The 25,753-nt window shown below is 39.8% G+C and overlaps 1 protein-coding gene across 13 annotated transcripts in view; it reads right to left on the reverse strand.

Annotated features, from left to right (window-relative positions):
• lrrc7 (leucine rich repeat containing 7) overlaps positions 1 to 25,753 on the reverse strand; it is a 138,643-nt gene that overhangs the window by 29,427 nt on the left and 83,463 nt on the right. For 6 of the 13 annotated variants that reach the window (XM_063500601.1, XM_063500598.1, XM_063500595.1 and 3 more), the window contains 17 exons: positions 21,545 to 21,747; positions 17,789 to 17,906; positions 17,562 to 17,640; positions 16,695 to 16,784; positions 16,220 to 16,276; positions 15,260 to 15,323; positions 14,868 to 14,972; positions 14,636 to 14,780; positions 12,733 to 12,805; positions 12,453 to 12,470; positions 9,481 to 9,610; positions 6,284 to 6,399; positions 5,951 to 6,020; positions 4,218 to 4,317; positions 3,919 to 4,043; positions 1,059 to 1,295; positions 607 to 729 (listed from right to left, as the gene is read on the reverse strand). In XM_063500601.1, coding sequence (XP_063356671.1) covers positions 607 to 729; positions 1,059 to 1,295; positions 3,919 to 4,043; positions 4,218 to 4,317; positions 5,951 to 6,020; positions 6,284 to 6,399; positions 9,481 to 9,610; positions 12,453 to 12,470; positions 12,733 to 12,805; positions 14,636 to 14,780; positions 14,868 to 14,972; positions 15,260 to 15,323; positions 16,220 to 16,276; positions 16,695 to 16,784; positions 17,562 to 17,640; positions 17,789 to 17,906; positions 21,545 to 21,733 — 1,839 coding nt within the window. In that variant the 5' untranslated portion in view covers positions 21,734 to 21,747. The remainder of the gene's footprint in view (positions 1 to 606; positions 730 to 1,058; positions 1,296 to 3,918; positions 4,044 to 4,217; positions 4,318 to 5,950; positions 6,021 to 6,283; positions 6,400 to 9,480; positions 9,611 to 12,452; positions 12,471 to 12,732; positions 12,806 to 14,635; positions 14,781 to 14,867; positions 14,973 to 15,259; positions 15,324 to 16,219; positions 16,277 to 16,694; positions 16,785 to 17,561; positions 17,641 to 17,788; positions 17,907 to 21,544; positions 21,748 to 25,753) is intronic. The other 7 variants (XM_063500599.1, XM_063500596.1, XM_063500605.1 and 4 more) reach the window with 5 other exon arrangements.

Raw genomic sequence — 25,753 nt, forward strand, 5'->3', positions numbered from 1 at the left:
GGATCATGGAGCGTGCTTTTAACCCTCTGGGGTTTGATTTCTGTTTACATTTCACTGATGCCTCAGATTCTCTTATGTAAGGCCACGTGGAGTCATTATTGTAAGAAACAACCAATGAACTAATCGCATTTTTCAGTACAGTCTGCACTATTTGAATACAGTTCTGAAAAATAAGATATTATCACCTTGTTAGAGAAAGTAAAAACTGAACTGAAGCACTGATTACGATGTATATACACACATTCCGACAAAGTTTGATGGTTTAGCTCTAAATGCAAACACGACTTTTGTTTGTCTGCAAAATCCTCACAGGGGTCCTCACAAAACCCTCACAATACTAAAGGTCAGAGCGTGAGTGAGAGTTAGAGTGACTTCAAAAGATATCATAACTTTCTTACATGTTGAACTTACAGACATATGAGTGATGAAATCTGTGCAGTGTCACACAGCTAGCACTGAATTTGGATGTATTCAGTGGTATCTTCTGGATATAAAAGGTATAAAAAGTCCACCAACCAAGTAAAAATACCTAATTAATTTTTTTACAGTTCTTTTTGGATTGTGTGTGTTTCTGTGTGTGTTTATGTGAGAGAGTGAGAGACAAACCTCAGAGCTCTCTGTCAAGTCCTCTTTGTCCTTCCTCTTAGGAATATCGATGCCAGAGTTATGCATTGGTCCCTGATCCATTAGCTGAGTCTGAGAGAAGTCCTGCATCTCTCTGTCTGTCACCTGAAAAACAGCTCCATTTTTTGAGTTGTGCACTGATTTGCTTCAAACGAACAAACACAAACATAAGAAAAGCTTTTGTTGTTCTCAGCTGTCTTCTGTTTTAGTGATCAGAGACTTCACAGTGTGACTGAATCTTACAACATTCTTAAGCTTCTGCATTTTTAGGAACTTTAGGATGAACAGGTACTTACTTCAGGTAAGCTCTTGCCATGTGAGAGCCGTTATCAGATTATCACACACAAGCATCATGTCTGTGTCCTGCGACATTGTTGCTAATAAATACATTTGGGACTAAATGCTTGTTGACTTCCTGTATGTGTAATCTGTACCTCTTTAGGAGGCAGGGGCCACGGTGGTTCATATGGCTCTTTGCTGAGGTGTGTATGTTCCATGTTGGTTCCTGCCGAGGTGGCGGTGCCTGTGCTCAGCTGGTGCTGGTGCCCATGTCCGGCGTGTCCGGCGTGTCCGACGTGTACGCTTTTGCCCACAAGACTTTGCACTGACTTAACCATGTTCTTCAGGTCCTCAGGGTAGGGCGTTGGATAGCGCTTTAGGTTTATCTCCACCTACAAGACATTTAGGACTGTATTTAATAAACAGGGCGTGAAGTAGCAAATTTAAATCTGCCAAGATCAGCATAAAGGCACGGGTCACAAACAAGTAAACCTGATAAGGGAGCAAGAATAAGCATGACTTCTTATCTGAAATCTTGCAAACATAATTCAGCATACAAGTGCACAGTTTTCTGCATGTGTTTCTGTCAGGAAACAGCATTGCAACTTAAAGCAAGGAGAGGCAACTGGAGGATAATTGCTTCCAATACTGGGAGGCAATCTACAGTCTGACGAAGCAGCTGGTCTCTGAATGAATCCTAGTAGCATATAAACCTGAAATCTGTAACAGCTGACCTGTCACATGTGTAAAAGAACACATAACATCATTTACCTGACCAATGTCTTGTTAAATGCATCATTTTTTATGTGCACTGTGTGATACTGCAGGGATTCATTTATGACATCTGCGTGGTGATAACGTTTTAATTTTAGGGGTAAATTGAATTCTAAGGTGCAAAGTATGCAGATGACCAGAAGCAGTTTTTCTATATCCACATGTGGTGTATAATTATGGAACTGTGTCCAAACATAACAGAGATTATTTTCATAAGGTACAGAGATTTAAAGGGGTGCTAATCCCAGCGTGTCTGACTCAATGTAAAGCATGAACTATATATGTGGAGTATATATTGTTTTATTTATGTATATTGTGTGTGTAGAGTTGTATATAAAATGTCTGATTATATTTTATATCGAGGAACGCTCATTGTAAATTAAATAGCATTGGGGGGATTATACAGTGGCTTGCAAAAGTATTCGGCCCCCTTGAACTTTCCCACATTTTGTCACATTACAGCCACAAACATGAATCAATTTTATTGGAATTCCATGTGAAAGACCAAATCAAAGTGGTGTACACGTGAGAAGTGGAACAAAAATCATACATGATTCCAAACATTTTTTACAAATAAATAACTGTAAAGTGGGGTGTGCGTAATTATTCAGCCCCCTTTAGTCTGAGTGCAGTCAGTTGCCCATAGACATTGCCTGATGAGTGCTAATGACTAAATAGAGTGCACCTGTGTGTAATCTAATGTCAGTACAAATACAGCTGCTCTGTGACGGCCTCAGAGGTTGTCTAAGAGAATATTGGGAGCAACAACACCATGAAGTCCAAAGAACACACCAGACAGGTCAGGGATAAAGTTATTAAGAAGTTTAAAGCAGGCTTAGGCTACAAAAAGATTTCCCAAGCCTTGAACATCCCACGGAGCACTGTTCAAGCGATCATTCAGAAATGGAAGGAGTATGGCACAACTGTAAACCTACCAAGACAAGGCCGTCCACCTAAACTCACAGGCCGAACAAGGAGAGCGCTAATCAGAAATGCAGCCAAGAGGCCCATGGTGACTCTGGACGAGCTGCAGAGATCTACAGCTCAGGTGGGGGAATCTGTCCATAGGACAACTATTAGTCGTGCACTGCACAAAGTTGGCCTTTATGGAAGAGTGGCAAGAAGAAAGCCATTGTTAACAGAAAACCATAAGAATTCCCATTTGCAGTTTGCCACAAGCCATGTGGGGGACACAGCAAACATGTGGAAGAAGGTGCTCTGGTCAGATGAGACCAAAATGGAACTTTTTGGCCAAAATGCAAAACGCTATGTGTGGCGGAAAACGAACACTGCACATCACTCTGAACACACCATCCCCACTGTCAAATATAGTGGTGGTAGCATCATGCTCTGAGGGTGCTTCTCTTCAGCAGGGACAGGGAAGCTGGTCAGAGTTGATGGGAAGATGGATGGAGCCAAATACAGGATAATCTTGGAAGAAAACCACTTGGAGTCTGCAAAGGACTTGAGACTGGGCGGAGGTTCACCTTCCAGCAGGACAACGACCCTAAACATAAAGCCAGGGCAACAATGGAATGGTTTAAAACAAAACATATCCATGTGTTAGAATGGCCCAGTCAAAGTCCAGATCTAAATCCAATCGAGAATCTGTGGCAAGATCTGAAAACTGCTGTTCACAAACGCTGTCCATCTAATCTTACTGAGCTGGAGCTGTTTTGCAAAGAAGAATGGGCAAGGATTTCAGTCTCTAGATGTGCAAAGCTGGTAGAGACATACCCTAAAAGACTGGCAGCTGTAATTGCAGCAAAAGATGGTTCTACAAATATTGACTCAGGGGGCTGAATAATTATGCACACCCCACTTTTCAGTTATTTATTTGTAAAAAATGTTTGGAATCATGTATGATTTTCGTTCCACTTCTCACGTGTACACCACTTTGTATTGGGCTTTCACGTGGAATTCCAATAAAATTGATTCATGTTTGTGGCTGTAATGTGACAAAATGTGGAAAAGTTCAAGGGGGCCGAATACTTTTGCAAGCCACTGTATATACTTTCTTTTCTGTTTACCATGTTTATAGTTGTTACTTTAATATTAATATTTGTATGTTCAAAATAAATCAGTCACTCAATCAGTCAACCAATGCTTTACTTGTAAAATATCATGTTAATCTTAATATTGGAGGTGCTCCAATAGCAAAAACAAAGATAAACAGACACCCTTTTCATCTCATACGACCCCCCTCCCCCCACCTCCCACCCCAAAACAGATATAGCTGACCTTGACCTTCCCAGAGTTGTCTTCCTCTTCTTTCTTGTCCTCAAAATCGAAGGCCACAGTCATCCTCTGTTGTCTCTGCTCCTCCCACAGCGTAGGATTAAAGCTGTCGCTGTCCGACTGATAATCTGCACACACACCATAAATTAACAATCGAGGGTTTAAAATTACAGTCAGGTAATCTTTACCTGGGTTACGCGTGCGCGCACACACACACACACACACACACACACACACACACACACACACACACACACACACACACACACACACACACGCAAACACACAAAAGGAGTTCGTACCCTCATCGTGTCGCGGCTGCTGGGGAAACATGTAGTTGGTCAAAACCTTCTGTTTGGTTTCTGGATGGGCTTCTGTCTGCAGTGGGATCAGAGCCTTGGACTGCAAACACACACACACACACAGAGTATTGTTGTAGGAACTTTTACTGATGACATCTATTCCATTATGTCTAATTTTAACCTGCACCTACCCCTTTTCCTAAAAACAAAGATTTCTGCCTGCTGCTCATTTAAATCGCTCGCACAATCAGCTGCAGCAGAGCTCGACTTCAAACGAAACCTGCCGAGCGGTAATGTAAATCACTTGGGAAGGATTTGCGAATCAATTTTCCCAACAGGAAAAATAAATGTTTCATTGCATTCGGATTACAAATGTCACAACACATCCTAATTAAAACTGCATCAAGACATTATAATTTACATTTTCTATTTTCAGATACAACGCTAGTAAACTTTTCTGTCTTCCTCGCAAACTTTAATGCGGACCGAATTCCCATGACGTCAGAGTCGCCACTTGTAATGCATCAAACAGCATGAGCGAATATGAGTTTCATTACTGAGGCAGAATATGCCGACATAAGTGGTGATATTAAATGTAAATGTGTGAACGCTCTGCCATTAAACAAATTGCATTTGAATTTTAAATTTGCTTTCCTCTTCAGCAGGTAAATAACGCTCCGAGCTTCTTGGGACTCTTGATTTCATTTAGCGGCTTTGATTGAACTTTAAGATAAAAATGCAAATGTCTCAAAGAGCTGAAGAACAGTTTGGCTGTTTTTTCTGAATGACAGCTAAAACTGCATCATCTCTGTGGACTCTCTGTGCTGTATATAGCGCATTCATCGCAGAGAGAATCAAATTCAGAGGGCCTATAAAATGATTCATTGCTATGTAGCATCTGTCTTATCACTGAGAAGATTAACATGCAGCAAACTCTCCACTGAAAGCACAAAATCAAGTAATTATCAGTTCATTGTAGTGTCTTTAAAAAACAAAACAAAGGAGAGAATAGTGAGAAAATGAACAGGAGCTGACATAAGATATTTAGCATGTGTATTTTTCATCATTATCACCCTGTTGTGAATAAATCTCCCTATTTTATTGATTTATCTTTGCCACACCGTTTTGATAAAAAGCCATTAGAAATGAAACGCGACACTAATTGATAATTAACAATAAAAACCTTCCAGTGACAGGCAAGTAAAAAGGACCTGTTAGTGACTCATCTCCATATTTATACTCTCGAGCTCTGCCAGAGTTACTTTGCATCATCAAAGTGAAGAGTAATCCTTATTTGAACCTCGGTGCAGGCCCTTTTAGCTCCTTTGCCCATTCTTTTTAAAACAACTGTCTTTACTGACTGGTTAAACTGAGCAGCAGCCGTGAACAGCAGGTGAGATGAGCCTCTGTGCTCTGAGATGACCATGTTGGGGATATGTACTGTCTGACATTACACAGAGCCACAAGTAGAAGAGGTGGCTCATGGGGGTTACTTGTACATATGTTGACCTTATGTTAAATATGAGAACTCAGATATGTGATAGAAACTAAGGAAAGGATAAAGAGGTTGAAAGTCTATCAGAGAAACACAATTTTATAACACATGCCATAACATAGTTGTGGTAATTTAATTACAATGTCGATTTCGTTGTGTGTTTGTGCTGCACGTTTGTTAGCACACATTTGTTAGCTACGTGCTCTCTTGGAGAGCGTGGGCAGAGAGAAAGAGATACCTGATTGTCAGAGAGCCACAGAGCTGCCAGGTCCTTCAGCTTAGTGAAGGTAAACGGTAGATTCTTTAACCTAATCGAGAGAGACACACAGAGAGGGAGGGAGAGAGGGAAGGTGAGAAAGAAAAAAAAAACAGAGATGTTTCATCACCCACGCACTGTACAGCCCGCAGAGCATATAACCATAGCAACACACTCAGCCATTCCCATGGAAACAGTAGACCGAACCGAAACGACCATTGAAAAAGTTTGCGCTTGTGTGTGCATTGTATCTATTCACTACTGAGTCATAAAGGAGCTTGGTCTCTGCGTGTGTGTGTGTGCGCGTGGGTGTACCTGTTGTCGCTGAGGTTAAGGACTCGCAGTTTGGTCATCTGTCCAATCTCATCAGGAAGAAACTCCAGTTTGTTGGACCGCAGTGACATGACAGTCACGTTCTTGCAGTTACCGATCTGAAACACACAGACACACACACAGTCAGATTACATTAGATATACATCGCATAGTAAGCAAGATCCACAGCATCACAATTAACCTATATTACACTGGACATCTTCAGACTAATGAGTGTTAAATTAGAGATAGTATAAGACTTTTGAGCATCTTTGTAAGGTGCGTTTGATGATGTTCAACACCTTACGTTTACAAAATGTAATAATCTCTGTTGTTTTTAAAGTGACCATAATTTTTGTTTTCCATTCAAACATGTAATACATTTAATGCATCCAGATTTATCGTCTTCTCCTTCAGTAATGGGTATCAACCAACCTAAGCTAGTAATACAGTGGCTTGCAAAAGTATTCAGCCCCCTTGAACTTTCCCACATTTTGTCACATTACAGCCACAAACATAAATCAATTTTATTGGAATTCCACGTGAAAGACCAAAACAAAGTGGTGTACACGTGAGAAGTGGAACAAAAATCATACATGATTCCAAACATTTTTTACAAATAAATAACTGCAAAGTGGGGTGTGCGTAATTATTCAGCCCCCTTTGGTCCGAGTGCAGTCAGTTGCCCATAGACATTGCCTGATGAGTGCTAATGACTAAATAGAGTGCACCTGTGTGTAATCTAATGTCAGTACAAATACAGCTGCTCTGTGACGGCCTCAGAGGTTGTCTAAGAGAATATTGGGAGCAACAGCACCATGAAGTCCAAAGAACACACCAGACAGGTCAGGGATAAAGTTATTGAGACATTTAAAGCAGGCTTAGGCTACAAAAAGATTTCCCAAGCCTTGAACATCCCACAGAGCACTGTTCAAGCGATCATTCAGAAATGGAAGGAGTATGGCACAACTGTAAACCTACCAAGACAAGGCCGTCCACCTAAACTCACAGGCCGAACAAGGAGAGCGCTGATCAGAAATGCAGCCAAGAGGCCCATGGTGACTCTGGACGAGCTGCAGAGATCTACAGCTCAGGTGGGGGAATCTGTCCATAGGACAACTTAGTCGTGCACTGCACAAAGTTGGCCTTTATGGAAGAGTGGCAAGAAGAAAGCCATTGTTAACAGAAAACCATAAGAAGTCCCGTTTGCAGTTTGCCACAAGCCATGTGGGGGACACAGCAAACATGTGGAAGAAGGTGCTCTGGTCAGATGAGACCAAAATGGAACTTTTTGGCCAAAATGCAAAACGCTATGTGTGGCGGAAAACTAACACTGCACATCACTCTGAACACACCATCCCCACTGTCAAATATGGTGGTGGCAGCATCATGCTCTGGGGGTGCTTCTCTTCAGCAGGGACAGGGAAGCTGGTCAGAGTTGATGGGAAGATGGATGGAGCCAAATACAGGGCAATCTTGGAAGAAAACCTCTTGGAGTCTGCAAAAGACTTGAGACTGGGCGGAGGTTCACCTTCCAGCAGGACAACGACCCTAAACATAAAGCCAGGGCAACAATGGAATGGTTTAAAACAAAACATATCCATGTGTTAGAATGGCCCAGTCAAAGTCCAGATCTAAATCCAATCGAGAATCTGTGGTAAGGTCTGAAAACTGCCGTTCACAAACGCTGTCCATCTAATCTGACTGAGCTGGAGTGTTTTGCAAAGAAGAATGGGCAAGAATTTCAGTCTCTAGATGTGCAAAGCTGGTAGAGACATACCCTAAAAGACTGGCAGCTGTAACTGCAGCAAAAGGTGGTTCTACAAAGTATTGACTCAGGGGGCTGAATAATTATGCACACCCCACTTTGCAGTTATTTATTTGTAAAAAATGTTTGGAATCATGTATGATTTTCGTTCCACTTCTCACGCGTACACCACTTTGTATTGGTCTTTCACGTGGAATTCCAATAAAATTGATTCATGTTTGTGGCTGTAATGTGACAAAATGTGGGAAAGTTCAAGGGGGCCTAATACTTTTGCAAGCCACTGTACCTAGCACCATAATAACTCCTAAAAAGAACATCTGCAACATGGCTGACATCTGTCATCACACTTTGAACCAGATAAAACAAACAAAAAACACTTTCCAAAAAGTTGATTGCAAAAATAATGATTAAGAAAAACAGAATGAAATTAGGTACAAATCATTACTAAATCATAATAAAAATTGGGACAAGGACAAGAATTTATTGCTCATTTTCAACTAAATGGGAGAAAAACATTTTAAAAAAAGTTGGGACATGGGAACAAAAGCGTGGAAAAGTGTCACTCCTGGAGTGGATCCAAATACAATACGCTGAAGGCTAAGTAGTTTAACAAGAAGTTTTAATAACTGACCACAAAAAGGAACAGCAATGATCTAAAAACCTCAAACGCAAGTGAAATCAATCAACAACAGGTGAAGACAATTACAGCAAAGCTGGCAATCTCAAAGGAAGGAAAAACAAATGGAAACTAGAATAAGAACAACAACAAAAAACAAACCTTCAAAGTAAAACAGGAAGTAACCACAAGACAAAAGAGACGAGCACTAACAGGAAGATGAAACACAAGAAGGAAGAGACAGGAAACACTGAGGGAACTGAAACTACTATTATTAATTATGATCAAGACATGAACCAAAACACAAGGACACAAAAACCCAGGACCATGACAAAAGTTCTTCAATGTAAAGAAACACCAAGAGGAACGTCATTAGTGGGAGCTAATTAGGTTAATTAGGAAGATGGTTAGGAGGAAAACGAGTGGCCCAGATTGGCTTTAAGAATTATGGACAGGGAGGGATTCAACACTCAGTTCAACAGCTTCATAATAACATCTTGCAAAGTAAAATTACAAAGAATTTGAGGAGATGATCATCTAACGCACATAATCTCATTAAAAGATTAAGAGAAACCAGAAAATATCACTGAGTAGAAATCGCTTCACAGGCTTACAGAGACTTCAGTAAGTCACTGTCAGCGGACACAGTTTGTTGCTGCAATATGGAACTGAGAAGTCTGCCATGTTAAGAAAGTAACCGTGTGCACTCGTGCACATAATACATATCAAAAAGATTCATCTGATTTCAAAAGGCTATTTTTTTAAGTAATGGACATAGAAGTGCAAAGATTTCAAGATGTGTCTTCATCTCCATACCTCGCGGGGCAGCTCTGAGAGGAAGTTCTCATCGGCAGCGAAGGTTCTCAGGCTGTGCAGGTAGCCGATGGTGGGAGGCAGCGACTCCAACTCATTACAACTACAGTCCAACTCCTCCAGTAGAGACAGACTGAGTGGAAGGAACAAAGGCAGGAAGGAAGAGGCAGAGAGAGCATGACAGAGATAGAAAGGAAATCATTCTGCAGGCAACACAATCTCTTCTGTAACATTAAATTACTCAGACATGGGTTTGAAAGAATAAGAATGACAGTATTCGTTATTCCTACAGCTGTCAACACATCATGTGATAAGACTGAAACAAGGAATGAATGGATGGGGGGTGGGGAGTACTGAATAAGTATCCAAAGCCCGTTATATATTTTTTGTTTGAGCAATAGAGTACTATTGTTGTCCAACACACACATCATTAAATGAGCCTCATCATTTAACTTGGTGACACATCAGCCTCACACACTATCACGATAAATTAAAAGTGTATTAAAATAGTGTGTTACCTCACTTAAATGAACATTTGTACAGAAGGTTAAGGACTCTCTGAGGCATTTACACACAAAATGTTTTCAAAGTTTTTTGCTTAGGTGGAGTAAGCTCCACAGACATGTTTACCTAGTTTCAGACTTTTCATGGGATTTGTTGACAGCAACAAACACGACGACTGTCAGCTGCCACATCTTTAAATGTGTTATGATGAAAAGGAAAATTTGCACCAGTTAATAAGTGGCGAGTGTTGAGAGAGAGGGAAAAGATCAACACATTGAAGAATCAATCAGTTATTCAACTAGCCAGTCAATCAATAAATGACTTAATATGAATTTGGCCTCATTTGATGGCCACCCATCTCATCCCCTTTGGATATCTTAAAATTCTTCAACCTGGATCTCAATTTCTCCACTCCACTCATTTATACAGCAAGATCCACAGCAGGCCCACTACAGGACACTATGACCCCCCCTTTGACTGCCATCATTGTCCTAGCATCACGCTAACAGCAGGCTAATGCTAATGAGACAACAATTTTACATTAATGTACTGTCACTGTTAACATTGCATTAGTCTGCTATTATTATTCCCGATAGACCGGACCATCTGGGCCACCATACGGTCTGACAGGAAGGAAAAGGATAGGAGAGGAGACAAGAGGAGAAAAGAGGAAAGGAGTAGACTTTCACACCCCACATTTAACTTCAAGTTTCTTTCTTTTAGCGTTGCTTGTGTTCCCAATCACAAGATTATAATCCTCCTTTTCCAAGGACAAAAAACAAAACAAAACTCAGTTCCCTCTGGTTTAAAGATGCACATTCATAGAAGCATTAGTCATGAGCAAACAAGTTAAGATACGTAGTAAAAATATAAAAGGATACACTCACCAATCACTTTATTGCGTATACCTGTTCAACTGCTTGTTAATGCAAATATTGCAATTACTATGCAAATATAATCAGTGCATTTTGGCATATAGACATAGTCAAAACGAACTGCTGAACTTCAAACCGAGCATCAGAATGGGGAAGAAAGGTGATTTATGGAATTTGAAAATGGCGTGGTTATTGGTGCAGGACAGAAACTTTAGAAACTGCTGATCTACAGGGGTTTTCCCAAGCAACCATCACTAGGGTTGACAAAAATCATCCAAATTCAAGGAAATATCCAGCAAGTGGCAGTTCACTTGGTGAAAATGCCTTATTGATGTCAGTGGTCAGAGGAGAATGGCTGGGCTGCTCCGAGCTGATAGGAAGGATTTTTAGGATATATTCTTGACACACTTTGGTAATCATGAAGCTGTCTGTTACTAATCTCTGAGGAATGTTTCCAGCAACTTGTTGAATCTTTACCAAACATGAAGGCAGTCAAAAGGGGACTCAACTAGCAAGGTGTACCTAATAAAGTGACTAGTGAGTGTACGCTGCCATGATGGCACCTTTCTTATGTCTAATGTAGCAGAGGTTTTAAACATTTTAAGACTTTAGTAAGCAAAACAATAACAGTAGTAGCACCAGCAGCAGTATTCATTCTATTTATTTATGTTCTATGTGGATTCGACACATATCCAGTAAAGTCTATACGCAGTATTTATTCTACATGGAAACTGAAACATTGGGAAGGGATCACATTCATCATTAGTAAGAAACACTTTAAAAACAAAATGTAAGAAAAGGACCTTTTAAGGGGAATTAATGGATCTACAGCACTACTTATTGAAGCTAAAACCTGGGACCTGTCCAGGAAGACAAAATGTTTCCAGTGCGCTCAGATACAAATCTTGCAAAGGTGTAATGATAATGTTAAACATGGCATCTGCACATGTTTATGCATAAAGCCACATGGAAAAAAGTATCGATTTAACGTGTAAAAACAAACAAACAAACAAACCAAAAAACCCAACAGAATCAAATTATTCCAAACTGATGTAGTTTAATATCACTCTAATTCTGGGCCATGTTTGGACTGCATTTCGTCAAAAATTTACCAGCTCATAACTTCTAACTAATCTCTAAATATATAGAGAGAGATGAAAGAAAAGCATTTTAAGTAGAATTAAAAAAAAAGAAAAAGAAAAATCTTCTGCCTAATTTAATAAATGCTCATATTTTCCCAAAACAAATAATGGAATAACTGCCACCAAATCTGGACTGTGATGGATAATAATGAGAATGTAATCACATTACTGTAATCATTTTTACATGCAATCATTTCCATCTCAACGCTGCAGATTTTTACTGGTATGCTACTTTTTCAGTGAGAGTCTTACTCCAATGTTACGTCCAAATGTCCCAACAAGAAGAAAGTGCAAAGTCGTGTTTATGTTTGCATGTAATTCATGTATTAATGTGAAGATGTTTCCCACATGGACAGCATGTGGCAGCAAGCATGAGTTCTTGTATCTGTAACACAGCTGAACATTTGTCTGTCTCTGAACACACCCCCGGATCCAGGAGGCTAATGTTACTCACCCTTGCTTGGGCTTCGGACTAACGCCGCGGCAATGCAGCAAACACAACACACAGAACCCCCCCCCCAGTCATCAGCCAGCATAACAACACAGCAGCTAACAGCAATAAACAAGGAAAACAACAACCCACCAACGATACAAAATCACCTGTGGGGATCATCTAAAATGACAGCAGGTTCTGCTGAAGGAGCTTTTAAAGTTTTTCGAAGAAAAAAAAGTATACACTATAAAAGTATAGATGTGTGTTTGGCTTTGATGGAGTGTGTGTGCATAATTCTTACCTCCCAATGGTGTTAGGCAGTGAGGTCAGCTGGTTGTCATCTACCTTTAGTGTTGTCAGCTTCTTTAACATTCCTGCAAACACACACATGCAAAATTACTCTGTTCCTAGAGCAGGGGCCTCAAACCTGTGGCTCAGGTGCTACAGTACATTCATCTCCACTTGCTCCCTGTGGCTGTTAGAAAAAGAAGATGAATATGGAAATAAACAGCAGTTTAAAAAAACTTATGAGTGTCTCTGGACTGTGGGAGGATTTCAGAGTATCTGCAGAGAACTAAGATACAACCATGACATACAAACTCCACACAAAAACACCTCAACCGGTTGGTGTAAAGTGACTCTTTACACCAGGGGTAGGCAACTCCAGGCCTCGAGTGCCGGTGTCCAAATGTCAAATGATTAGTTCATTACCAGGCCTCTGGAGAACTTCAAGACATGTTGAGGAGGTCATTTAGCAATTTGAATCAGTTGTGTTGGATCAAGGACACATCTAAAACCTGCAGGACACCGGCACTCGAGGCCTGGAGTTGCCACCCCTGCTTTACGTTATCTACAGACTGTGAAAAGCTGACCAAGAATCCTGGCTATACATGAAAAACAACCAAGCAATGCCACAATCAAAAACAACTGGGGTTTAATATTTCCAGCATTTCTTATCGTAACTGCAAATATCTCTGAAAACTATGACCAATTTACTGAACAGTTTCTGATGCTTAGGTTGCAGGTAAACAATGCACTATTTAGCTCCAAATTCTCTTTCAGCAAACCTCTTGGCAATGAATGGAAAAACACCCCACTCAGCACAGTCACACACACCTAGGAATTCAAACTACAGCACAGTGATATTGTGTGGCATTTATCAGTAGTATCAATATGCTTGCAATATTGTGTTAATATAGGGATGGCAATGTCAATATTCTATTAAATAAAATAAAAATACTCTGGGAATACTATGAACAAGAGGGCTCATCTCATGCACCACCATTATGAGATTTTCCAGATTTCCCTAAATCAGCTCTACCAAACTGAAATCAGCTGATTGTAACCCAAACGCACAGGAAGACAAAACATGTTTGTTTCAGGCTTTTTTTCTTTCTATCTGCCTGCTTAGATAAGTGAAGAACCTTTGTCACAATTACAATTATAATTGTATTGTAATTACTGAATGTAATAAACTACAGCAATACTGAAAAATGTAATGTGATTAACACGTCACCTCCAACAGTGGCCTTACGGTAGGGTTTGGGAGGTTTCGTGTCGGTATGCTGGACAATCTCATTTTATGGCAAAAAAATAACTAAAGTGAGATAACTTTAGTCTTGTTGACAAAGTTTAACTCTGATGACAGTTGAAAAAATATGATAAATTAAGGTATGGTTTTGCAATACTCGGCATATTGTACAATGTTACTATAGTATCAAAGTATTGATATAATATATTATGGGGTGCCTGGTGATTCCCACCTCTAACAGTCAGCTACCCTCAGTGCTGCTGGTGACTTTTCTGTCTTTTGCCTGTGGCAATAACGCTGTGTGGATAACCATCGCTGAATAAAAAATATGCTAAAATATCCAATATTTTATTTAAATATGTGCTGCTGCCCTACTGGTATATACTTAAAATGAAACTAACAAATTTCCATTTGCTTTCATTACTTTTAAAGTCATTAGGCTACTCAGAGTCTTTGTTTATGTTTGGAAAATGACAGAATTTAGGCTAGCTGTTTCTCTGTTTTCAGCATTTATGCTACTTAGCTAACAATGTTAGCTTTACTTGTCAAATCTTAAATTGGCCTTCACACAAACACAACAGAATGGCCAGTTTGGTAAAACTATAAAGTAGGTAACACTTTCTGAATGACTCATAGTGTTTTTGTGTGCGTTTGCGTGTCCACATGTGTATACCTATAGAGTCAGGAAGGTGCTGCAGCATGTTGGAAGATAGCAGCAGGTCTTCCAAGGCCTCACAGCCCGAAATGTCCGCGTCCAACGTCTCGATACGATTCTTAGCCAAGTCCAAGTACCGCAATTGACGAAGCTTCCCTATTGACTATTGTGCGGGGAGAAAAGAACAGAGTAAAGACGAATAAGCAGAAATCGGAAAAAAGCATAGACATGTTCAACTGTATATGCTCACATGAAGCTTTTTGTCCCAACTTCTGCTCACCCCTGGTATAGTCTGCAGAGAGTTATTATCAAGCCATAGCTCCTTCAGATTGTGGATCTGTTCCAACACCTCCGGCTGACATGCGAAAAGAAAAACCGACATTTTCACTGAACACACACTATAAATTATACATTTAGACTTCGCATTTATTTTGAGACTACTAATTATGTACAGGTGCAGCCTTTCTTTTCTGCAGTTCATTTACAGATAACACTTTGGTTGTGTTACTTTATTGTTTAGTAGCTTAAACATACTGCATGCACAGCACTGTATAGTTCAACCTTTTATGTTTCTGCTTCTCTTAATTTTCCATGTCCACATTTATTAATTTCATTTCTAAAACATGCGTTAGCTGGTCTCACCACTTCAGAAAATTCATTGCTACCCAGATCCAGCCTCTCGAGCTGTGTCAGTCTGTGGATGGACCTGAGAGGAAAGAATCCACTGATTAGTACAGGTTTGACATTTTGTACATAAATTTAAAATTGTACGCACTGAAGACCTCACAGCACACATTTAAACTTTTAAATACTTCATCTGAATTTGGACACAGTGAATTCTTATGCTGTGGAACTTCTGACAAACCTGCTCAGCTTGTTAGAAGTTTTGAGCCCAAGCAAACCCCTGTACTGCGGTGACTTTAGCATGTAGCATACGTATACAGCAGAATTTACTGTTTAGCACAGGCAGAGAACATTTGGCAAGTTTTTCATAGGCACAACCCACATATTGAACTCTGCTCTTTAACCCACAGATGCATTTTCCGTACAAATGTGGATCCTTTAAAGGGGAAACTAGCAGGCTTTCCAGTCATATAAGATATATTTCCAAGACGCATTTTTACAAGAAAGACATAATCAACTGAACACAAATTTCATTATCTTTTGTGATTAAATTTAGCAATTGCATTGGTAGGATAACTGGCATTAATATTACCACTTTTCACAACACACTGTTACTGAAATCACTGTTAATCTGCAAGTGCTGTACAAGGTTATTGAGTCTAGAAGCAGTTTGTAGTGGAGCTGTCCTCTGTGGTGATGGTGAGGATAAAGTCAGCTACATAACATTAAACCACAAACATTTAAAACAGTTATGACTGACACACTGATGTTATAACAGGCTTCGTCAGTATTTGAGAACACCTGCAGAGACAAATACAGGTTTTATCCGGGGATCTGGAAATGCAAGCGCACACTCAGGAACACATGAGACTAAATGTTTCTCTCGCTCGCTCGCTCTCTCTCACACACACACACACACACACACACACACACACACACACACACATACTCAAAAACACATATGGCAGTTTGTCTCACTTTGGCATTGTTTTCAGGTGATTCTCCCTCAGCTCCAGGATCCGTAGTTTGGAGAGTCTGAAAAGCCAGAAGGCACATGAAACTTAGTTCAATGCAATAACAATCTGCAACAGCTAATGCTTGGGAAGTTACATCAGGTCAAATAAGAGAAACAAGCCCCGTTTAATTTGGTACAAAACAGTGCCAAACCCATTTTGACACTGAAAGCATTACATATGATCAACACCCACTGGTATTCATCCATTCAGAGAATACCTGCAACATATAGATTTTCATATGCTCTGGCAAACAGTAGCACACTATGACCTGGATAAAATGCTAAAATGTATAGTGATGATGTAAAGATGGATAACTGATTAACTGGAAACAAATTCATTAGCAAACTGTGAAGGCTAATGAACCTGTATGTGCACAAAAATAGAGACTCTGCTCACCAAAGTACTTAATCACGAGCTATCAAAGACAGTCAGTTTACCTCCCAAAGTTAGCAGGCAGATACTCCAGGAAGGCATCGTTTAAAAAGAGCTGGGTCAGATTCAGGAGCTGCGTAAAACCATCTGGGAGTCTGGGAAAGAAAGACAGAAAGAAATTGTGCAAAACAAGAAAGATGAAAAAGGTGTGCGTCCTTGAACGGCCTCAGTGGAATAAGACACGGACAAAGTTCCCATAACAACCCCTGCAGAAACAGCTAACTGCTGTTAGCCTGCGGATGACTCATCTGCTGCGTGCACACGCTCCCTCACACACACACACTGACACACACACACACACAAAGCATGGGAAACCTGCAGGACACTGTGTGGTTGACTCTAGTTTTGCGTCGTGGCATTAACACACCGATAAGAAAACAGCAATTACAAGTGTAACACCTGATGCTCAAAGTATAATGATAAACAACACCAGCGCTCTACTGAAATACTTACATCTTCTGCTGCAGGCCAATACTGATTCTACGGGATATGAATACAAGAGCATGGCTATATAGGGTTTATGGATGCAGCCAATTATTGTAAAATATTCAGCCTCTCTGGTGCTACATAAATATGAATATGTAAAAGCAGGGTGACCTGTAAAAGTGTGAAATGCTGCAATCAAACAAACTTGAAGCAACTGAGCCAATGTGAACGTCTTAGAGATGTTTGTTCTTATGATGATGCAGTCAGCGTTTTCACCGTGGTTGTTATCCAGAGGCTGTGTGCTTGGAGTAATTAGCTGCACAATGTTCAATTTTTCAACCTAGCTTGTAAACATTAAGGTTGACAGCCATCAAACCAGAGACTGAAGTAATGTGTAACAGGTTCAGCTGTGCAGTAATGCGCAGAGTGTACAGTTTGTGTCTTACTTGGTGATGGGGTTGACACTGGCTTCCACCACAGACAAGCCTTTACAGCATTTTATATTGTCTGGAAACTCCTGGATTCCTGTTTGAGAGGAAGAGAATCATACATGATGTTTAGTTTCACAAAAGTCTGGACCTCCTGGTTTTGTTTCTTTCATTGTGAAGTTTCGGTATTGCAATTATGAGGTTTCGTCCTGTTATTTTAAACCAGGGTTGTTTAGGCTGGATACCGTTTTTACTGATGTCTAGCTCTTTTAGGTTCACCAGGCTGGCGATGGTGGTGGGCAGGTTGGACAGGTCGTTATCTGGCATGCTCAGCTTCTTCAAGGCCTGGCAGTTGAAGAGTTGCTGTGGGAACACAAAGAGGGACGATAAAGGAATTATGACCTTGGCAGGGTGTAGAACGTCACCTGGAGGCATGAGGCACTTAATGTTTTTCGAAAAGCTAGGCCACTTTAGCAGCACTTGTCTATTAATAATGCAAATGTAATGTCTTCCCAAAGGACAAAACACATTCTAGATTGAAAGGAAAAGACATCTAGACATATGTGCTCCTAAACAGAAAAATTATGCTAATAAGAAAATATATACAAAAATGAAATAATTTGGAGGGGGGTATGTAAATGCCAGAAATGCTCTAGGAATTCAGAAATACCCATGTACAAAAATATAACAAAGCAAATGGTCAAAACTAAAAGGTGATTCTGATATACCAGATTCTAAATGAGCAGCAACACAATGGTTAAGAAAAAACGTAACTAGATAGCAAAACAGCTTCACTCAATCTTCACTCCCTGCATTTTAACAAAACTTTCAATCACTCTTGCTGCCTGCTAGAATCAATAACGGCACATTTAACATCCAGAGATAAGGCCAGAGTTTTAGGCCAAATAGTGAAGTATATGGGCTCAGCAAGAGTATTACTCTCAATGACCAAGCTAAGCTAACCTTGACAGTTTTTCTACAGACTCACTATGGTATGAAACCAAAAGGTGTTTCTCTTCATAAATGTATCTGATTGTTATATAGCAACAATAAGCCAGCTGATAATAAGCCAGTAGAGCAATAATAATTCAAGTTTTAGCTAATATCAATTTAAAAAATAAACATTGTGCTAGCTACAGTAGCTGGGTTATAATCCTCTTGCTTGCCAATATGGCTATTTTTATATGAATGTCATCAAAGTGGGAATATTTTCATTGCTTAAATATAACAATAGTAAAGCAACTGTAATATTAGCCGTTTTGGTTGCTAAGTAAAAGCTATTATATCCTCCCGAGACCTAAGGAAACAAATATCTTTCAATGTCCTGCCTATTTGGAGCTAAAAGAGGCCACCTGAACACATGAGATATCATTGGAAAGGCCACAATGTCCTCTTCTGAGCGCAACATGACTTATTAGGGTAACTCAAATACGTCAAAAGATATAGACCAAAAACGAATGTCTATTAAAGAAGACATAAAAGAATAGGCTGGTTTTCAGGAAGATATGCTAACAGCTATTGTCAAGATAAAATGGAAAATTTGCATACCCTGAATTAATGTAGTCTCATATACAACACAGTCTCTCTAAACTTCTTCCCAAACTTATAGAAGAATTGAACAGAAAACATTGAATGTTCTTAGTGTAGTACTTGCACTTTTAGTTTTATGCAACATCACCCTCATGGAAATACAGTAATTAGCCACACCCAAAAAAAAAACAATAGCATACAAAGTGGATTAAACTAATAATCTTATTATTTTGCAATGGCTTTTTGGAAACTTGGGTCCCTGGTCCCAAAAGGTTGATTCTGTTCATCTGGACGTAGCGTTTTCAATGCAAGAAACGTTTCGTCACTCATCCATGTGACTTTTTCACTCTAAGCTGACTGCAGGTTTCCCCAGTCTAATAAACAGTACATTGCACAATAACTGAAACCAGCCCACTGAATGAACAATGGGGTGTGAGGTCAGATCATTAATATGCAAACTCTCATGACCATTAATGGACAACCACTGATCAAAGCCTATTGATCATTGATCAGTACTCATGGCCATTGATCAGTGGGATCAATGGCCATGAGTACCATTCACAGAGAGTTGAGGAATGGCTGAAATGTACCCTCAGGCTCCCTCCTCAATTCAGAGATGGTCTTTCCCTTTTCACGTAAATGGCCTCCTTGACTCCCCGTTCAAACCAGTGTTCCTCCCTGTCCAGGATGTGTACATCCTCATCATTGAAAGAGTGTCCACTGGCCTGTAGGTGTAAACAGACTGCAGAGTCCTGACCTGACGAGTTTGGTCTTCTGTGTTGTGCCATCCGCTTTGCCAGAGGTTGTTTGGTTTCCCTGATGTATAAATCCTGGCAATCCTCCTGGCACTTAACAGCGTACATTATGTTACTCTGTTTGTGTCGGGGGACCCGATCCTTGGGGTGGACCAATTTTTGGTGCAGCGTTTTTTGGGGTTTAAAAGCCACAGAGACACGGCGTTTAGAAAAAATGCGTCTCAACTGCTCCGATACTCCTGACACGTACGTGATCACTAAGGGTTTTTTTTGCTTAGGCAGCAGTTGTCCTTCTCTTCTGGATCAGCTGGAACTTTCTTTAGGTGTCTTCCCAGCTTTGACAAATGTCCAGCTGGGATAACCACATTTACTCAGGGGCTTCTTGATGTGATGTGTTCTATGCTACTTTAAAAAGTACTAGCTAGCTGTAGTATATTTTGTTGCAAACCCTCAAAACATTTGAAGAGGCAGCAGCCTCTTTCCTGCAGATCAATGTGCAAGTTTTTGGGCTGTGGGAGGTACCTAGAAAGAAACTACGGCAGCATGGACTAACAACTGCACTACCGTGCCACTGCTCCCAGATCCAAACTTGATCAAACATCTGGGCTTATTCAGGATCCAAAGACTCTGCTTGGAGTCACTTGGAGACCAAAGTCATGTGACACATCTATGGTTTCCTTGTCCATGCCCAAACATACCAAAGCTATTTTGGAGGCATGTTGGGGGAAGAACTGACGCAATCTTAAGTAGGTGATTTTAATTCTGAAGATCATACATATTTTTGTTATTTTATTGACCAGGCAATATGTCACCTTCATTAATTCTAGGACATTCTCTTCAGTAAAAAGTACAGCACATATATTCTAAAATGGACAGATCTGCGCTGAGTGGAGAGGTCACAGCAGGCCACTGTAACAGAGCCTTCTAAACACTCACACATGTAGAAGCTGCCCAACTCACTCACATTGGAGCCAGTGACTTAATATGCATTGCTGGCACAGACATACATTGTCAAGACTGAGCAGAATTTTTTTGTGCAAGTTAAATGCGAGGTCGCACATCTCATCTCATACATCCTTATTAGACTGTCTCCATTCATGCAGGCTATATTTAGAAATCTAATTCAACATCTTTGTCATTTAAACCAGGCCAGGATATCCATAAAATGTGACGGCCCTTTAATAAGCAGCACCTGTAATTCTCCTTGAAATTTTAGAAGGGCGTTCTGCATCAGCAGTCCCCACGTGGGTTGCTTCTGTGCAGCTCCCAGTGTGAACTCATGGATATTAATGTATCAATATTTGCCCAGTAAGGGTATCGCCACAAAATAGTGAGAGGGCATTTTAAGTTAGCATCAGTGTTTCACATCCGAAATCCAAATTCGAAAAAATCATAAACAAAGCAACAAGACTAATGGTCAGCATCGCATACACAACTGTACAAAAAAGGTGCAGAACTAGCTAATAAACCTGAGTGGGTGAAGTGAAAAGGCAGTTTTTGATCCCTAATTGTTACTCAGGGTACCAGTGGATGAACAGCTTTTAATTGTGAATTTGATAAACTGTCAGAATAAACAGATTTTAGTTTAGTAGTAGAAGCTTAATAGTAGAAGAAGAAATTTTAAAAAGGCATAAGGATTAGTAAACCCCCCAAAAGAGGTCAGTAAAAGGAAGAAGAGTTATATCAGGAAAAAGTTAACATATGACTCAGGGGTACCTTGGGTAATTCCTCAATCTGGTTGGCATCTAGGTAGAGCTCCTCCAGAGTTCTCTCAAAGCTGAAGATTTCCTTGGGGACCTGCTGCAGGCTGCAGTGGGAGTAGTCCAACACTGAGATCACTTCCTCTTCACCACGGAAACAACGGCACGGCACCAGCCGGCCAATCAGCTTCCGTTTAGTGGTCATTTCCAGACACTGCACTGAAATGGCGAGAAAAGGAGAGAACAGACATGATGTTAGAGGCCTTTAAGGTTCAGCAGCTCGTGATTTTAACAGGCTTGTTGTACCTGTTTCCTATTAATTATATTATTTTTAATTTTTAGATATTCTATATGCAATTTAAACTGTTTTCTCTTTGTTTTATATTTGTAGCACTTTGGCCAACACTGTTGGATGTAAAGTGCATTATAAATAAAGATGCTATGCTATGCTACCTGATGGAGTTGGTACTTCTGTGTAGAACCTTGTCAGTTTGATAGCATCATTAACAGTATATGGGCAGACTAGCGTACTAAAAGACAGGCTCTGATATAAGAAACTAGTTATACAAAGTGTTTCGATAGTGAAAAAATCGTGAGTGGGATTTTCTATAAAACGTGAAAAAACATTTTCTAGAAACTATGTGATAAAACAATGTGAGTTGCATTCATTCACAGTGACAGATTTTGCATCTTTTGATGAGTAATGAAATAAATAAATGCACAAAGAAACATTTTCACAAGCCACCTACTGCAAAATTATTCATACTGTGCAGAAGGAAAAAATGTGCTCATTTGAATCTCAAGGTGCAAAAAACAATGTGTTAAACACAGTGGGATCAGCTATAGGAGCTTTTCATTGTACAAATATCACCTACAAGCCTTGCATAGACTGGAGGACTGTTCATCTTATGCATAGTGAGCCCTCCACAACCTTGCAGAGGATGAGAAACCAGTGGTGACCAAATGGTTTGCTGAGTCACGTTAGTGTGTCTTGGGATTTTGTAGCAATCATGCATTATTACTGCAATATAATTTTTAATGAATTACTGACTTGTTCAATCTGTAGGCACTCTGTAGTTCCTCATAAATACAGGAGCAAGCTGTCAAAAGTAATCAAGCCTGCTCAGACTTGATCCCACCAAATGGTGGTAATTTATACAGTGTGACACATCAAAGCCCCAATTCATGACAAGAAGAATGATAAAATATGTGACACAAAAATTAGATCACTTCCTGTTTTTTGAGAAAACTACAACTAACAACACTTTGATCCCCACCAAAAACCACCTGAGGAAAAGAGAGAACAGTATCAGCAGAAACTACTAAGCTTCAATAGCTTCAGTCAAGCCTGGGGTGACAAGAGTTCCTCGGTCCAAATTCATCATCAAGCTTAGTTAGCTAACAGTAACAAGCATGAAAAGAAACTAACATTCCTTTGAGGCTGAAACGAAAAACGTTTGATGGACTGTGTAAAAGTCTCATAAATAGTGAGGCAAGTCCATATTGGTGTTTTTGCTACGGAAAAAATAATGCAAGTGTACCAGATGATAACAGATGCAGCAAATACACATAGCACCTTCATCTGACCATGTAATGAAGGGAAGGTATCGACTGATAAAGAGAGAGGGGTGAGCAACCTTTACTTTTAACAGAGTAATTTCTGAGAAATTTTTGCCCTTCTCAACCTTCAAATCAATGCAAAGCCAGTGAAGGGCATTAGACACTAGCTTAGGCTTCAAATGCTGTAGTTCAATTTAATTCAGTTTCATTTATACAGTGACAAATCACAACAACAGCGCTTCATAATATAAGGTAGACCCTACAGTAATAAATACAGAGAAAACTCCAACAATCATATGACCCCCTAAGAGCAAGCACTTTGGCGACAGTGGGATGGAAAAACTCCCTTTTAACAGAAAGAAACCTCCAGCAGAACCAGGCTCAGGGAGGGGTGGGGCCATCTGCTGCGACCGATTGGGGTGAGAGAAGGAAGACAGGATAAAGACATGCTGTGGAAGAGAGCCAGAGAATAATAACAAGTATGATTCAGTGCAGTGAGGTCTATTAACACATAGTGAGTTAGAAAGGTGACTAAAGAGGAAATACTCAATACATCATGGGATTCCCCTTGCAGTCTACACCTACTGCAGCATAACTAAGAGAGTTATGCTGCATTAGTTATGCTGGGCTTAAGGGCCTAATCTTAAAAGTAGAGACAGACACAGGATGTGTGTGGCATGGTTCATATACTTTTCTATAAAAATACTGGACTTTTTTTTTACTTGTGAAAACATAAACAATATCAGATTTTGTCTTCTATTCATAATTTGGTTAGTGGTTTACAACATTAATAATAAGATAAGATAATCTTGATGTCCAAAATTAGTGAGCTGATCCTTTTAAATCTAAACCACAGTTCAAAATCAGCATACAAAGTATTTTAATTTGCACGTACCAAACCTTTCTGTTGGTTCGAGCCTCTCTGTGTGGTGTCAAGTTTTAACGTTCTCCTCATCCTGACTCTTAATTAAGTTTGTATAAATGTGAGTGTGGCTGACTGACAGCCCTGTGAGAGACAAAAACAAAGTAGTCTACCAAAAAATATGAACGCAGTGATCTACAATTGATGAATGATTATTTGAGCTGTTTTCTTACACTGAATTTGAATGAACTACTGCTGTACTCAGATTTGAGTCCATGGTCAAGTACAGCAATCAGTGCCCACGTCCTTTTGAAAGAGATCGACTTTGAGCCAGATCAGACTTGGACACTGCTAAAGGTTTGCTCTTACAGTAAAATTAAACTAATGTGGGTATTTGGGTGGATTATCCAACGCTAAGTGTCCCCCGTCCAACCAAACCAAAACAGCAGGTGAAGTCGTATTATAAGTGACTTTAAAGAACGATATCATTTACACTAGCAGCACATTTTTGTGAAGTGACACATATTAACTTCACCTAAACTTTGAGATTGTTGCTAAGATTAATGAATGTGGATTTTCCTGCTGTGGATAGGAGAAAAAAACTGCACCAATGTAAAAGGCCATGTGTACGGTGGCCCTGTGTGTTCAAATGCACTGAAACTGCAGCAAATAGAAAAAGGCTGCAAAAACAACAGAAGAACAGAAAAAAAAATAATGCAGTAAAAGTTCACAAAGAAAAATGAGAGAAGTGTTTTTGGGGAGACAAAACAGCTGCAGAAATGACAAGCTAACAGAAAACAGCTAAAAGCAAACAAATGTTTACAATATTATAGAGCTGGGCGATAGAACGATAACGATATGTATTGCGAAATAACTTTTTCTCGATAGAAAAATTTAACTACTGCGATAGGCCTCATCTCTCTTGTCCTCTTAAAAAAAAGAAAAAAAAGAACAGCCAATCCAAATTAAGTAGCGCAGAGCCTAACCAATCACAGCCGCAGCGTCACGTCACGTGACTTGTTACGTACAGCACAAGTGCCAAAGCGCACATGTGTATTTGTTTTTGCAGCCGGGCCGCCCGGGTAATGAAGGAAATGAGTTTGCCGACTAGAGAAAAATCAACCGAGAGCGTGAGCGAAGGTTACCGAAGAAAAAAACGATGATGGTTCCAATGCCGGAGAGATTGTCGAACGGAAGGGCCATAGAAGTTCCGTAGTGTGAAGGTATTTCGGCTATTTCAAGTCTGACAAAAAACAGAGTAGCGCGCACTGTAAATTGTGCCGAAAGCAAGTCTGGAAATACAATAAACCGGTGCATGCTCAATCTCTGACTGAAAGCGCTAATTCGTCATTCGGCTTTTGTCAGACTAAAGTCACTGTTAAAACTGTTTGAAAAGCTAAGCTATACAACAAGGAGAGATTGAGAATTTCCTTTTAGTTCTCAGTTTATTTGATATTGACAAAAGTTAGTCAATTTTGTCTGTTCTTCTGTAAAACGAACTAAGATTTATTTTTAGAATTAAAATTTTGTTTCTAAGTGGAATTGACAATTTAGTAGTTTGTTTTGTTTGTTCTATTTTGAAACTTAAACGCTTTAGCGGCTGCGTTTTGTGTAGTTTGCAATATTTGCCTTTATTTATCTGAAACTGAAGTTTCATGTTCCTTAAGTACATCTACCCTGTTAAACTTATTATGGGAAATAAATATTTAAATTAAAACAAGCTGCAGATTATTTCACATTTTACTTGTGAGCAACGGCACATTTAAATCTTACAAATATAGTTATTTGGCTTATATCGTGATA

This window comes from Pelmatolapia mariae, linkage group LG17 (assembly GCF_036321145.2).
Source record: "Pelmatolapia mariae isolate MD_Pm_ZW linkage group LG17, Pm_UMD_F_2, whole genome shotgun sequence".
NCBI classification, from domain to species: Eukaryota; Metazoa; Chordata; class Actinopteri; order Cichliformes; family Cichlidae; genus Pelmatolapia; species Pelmatolapia mariae.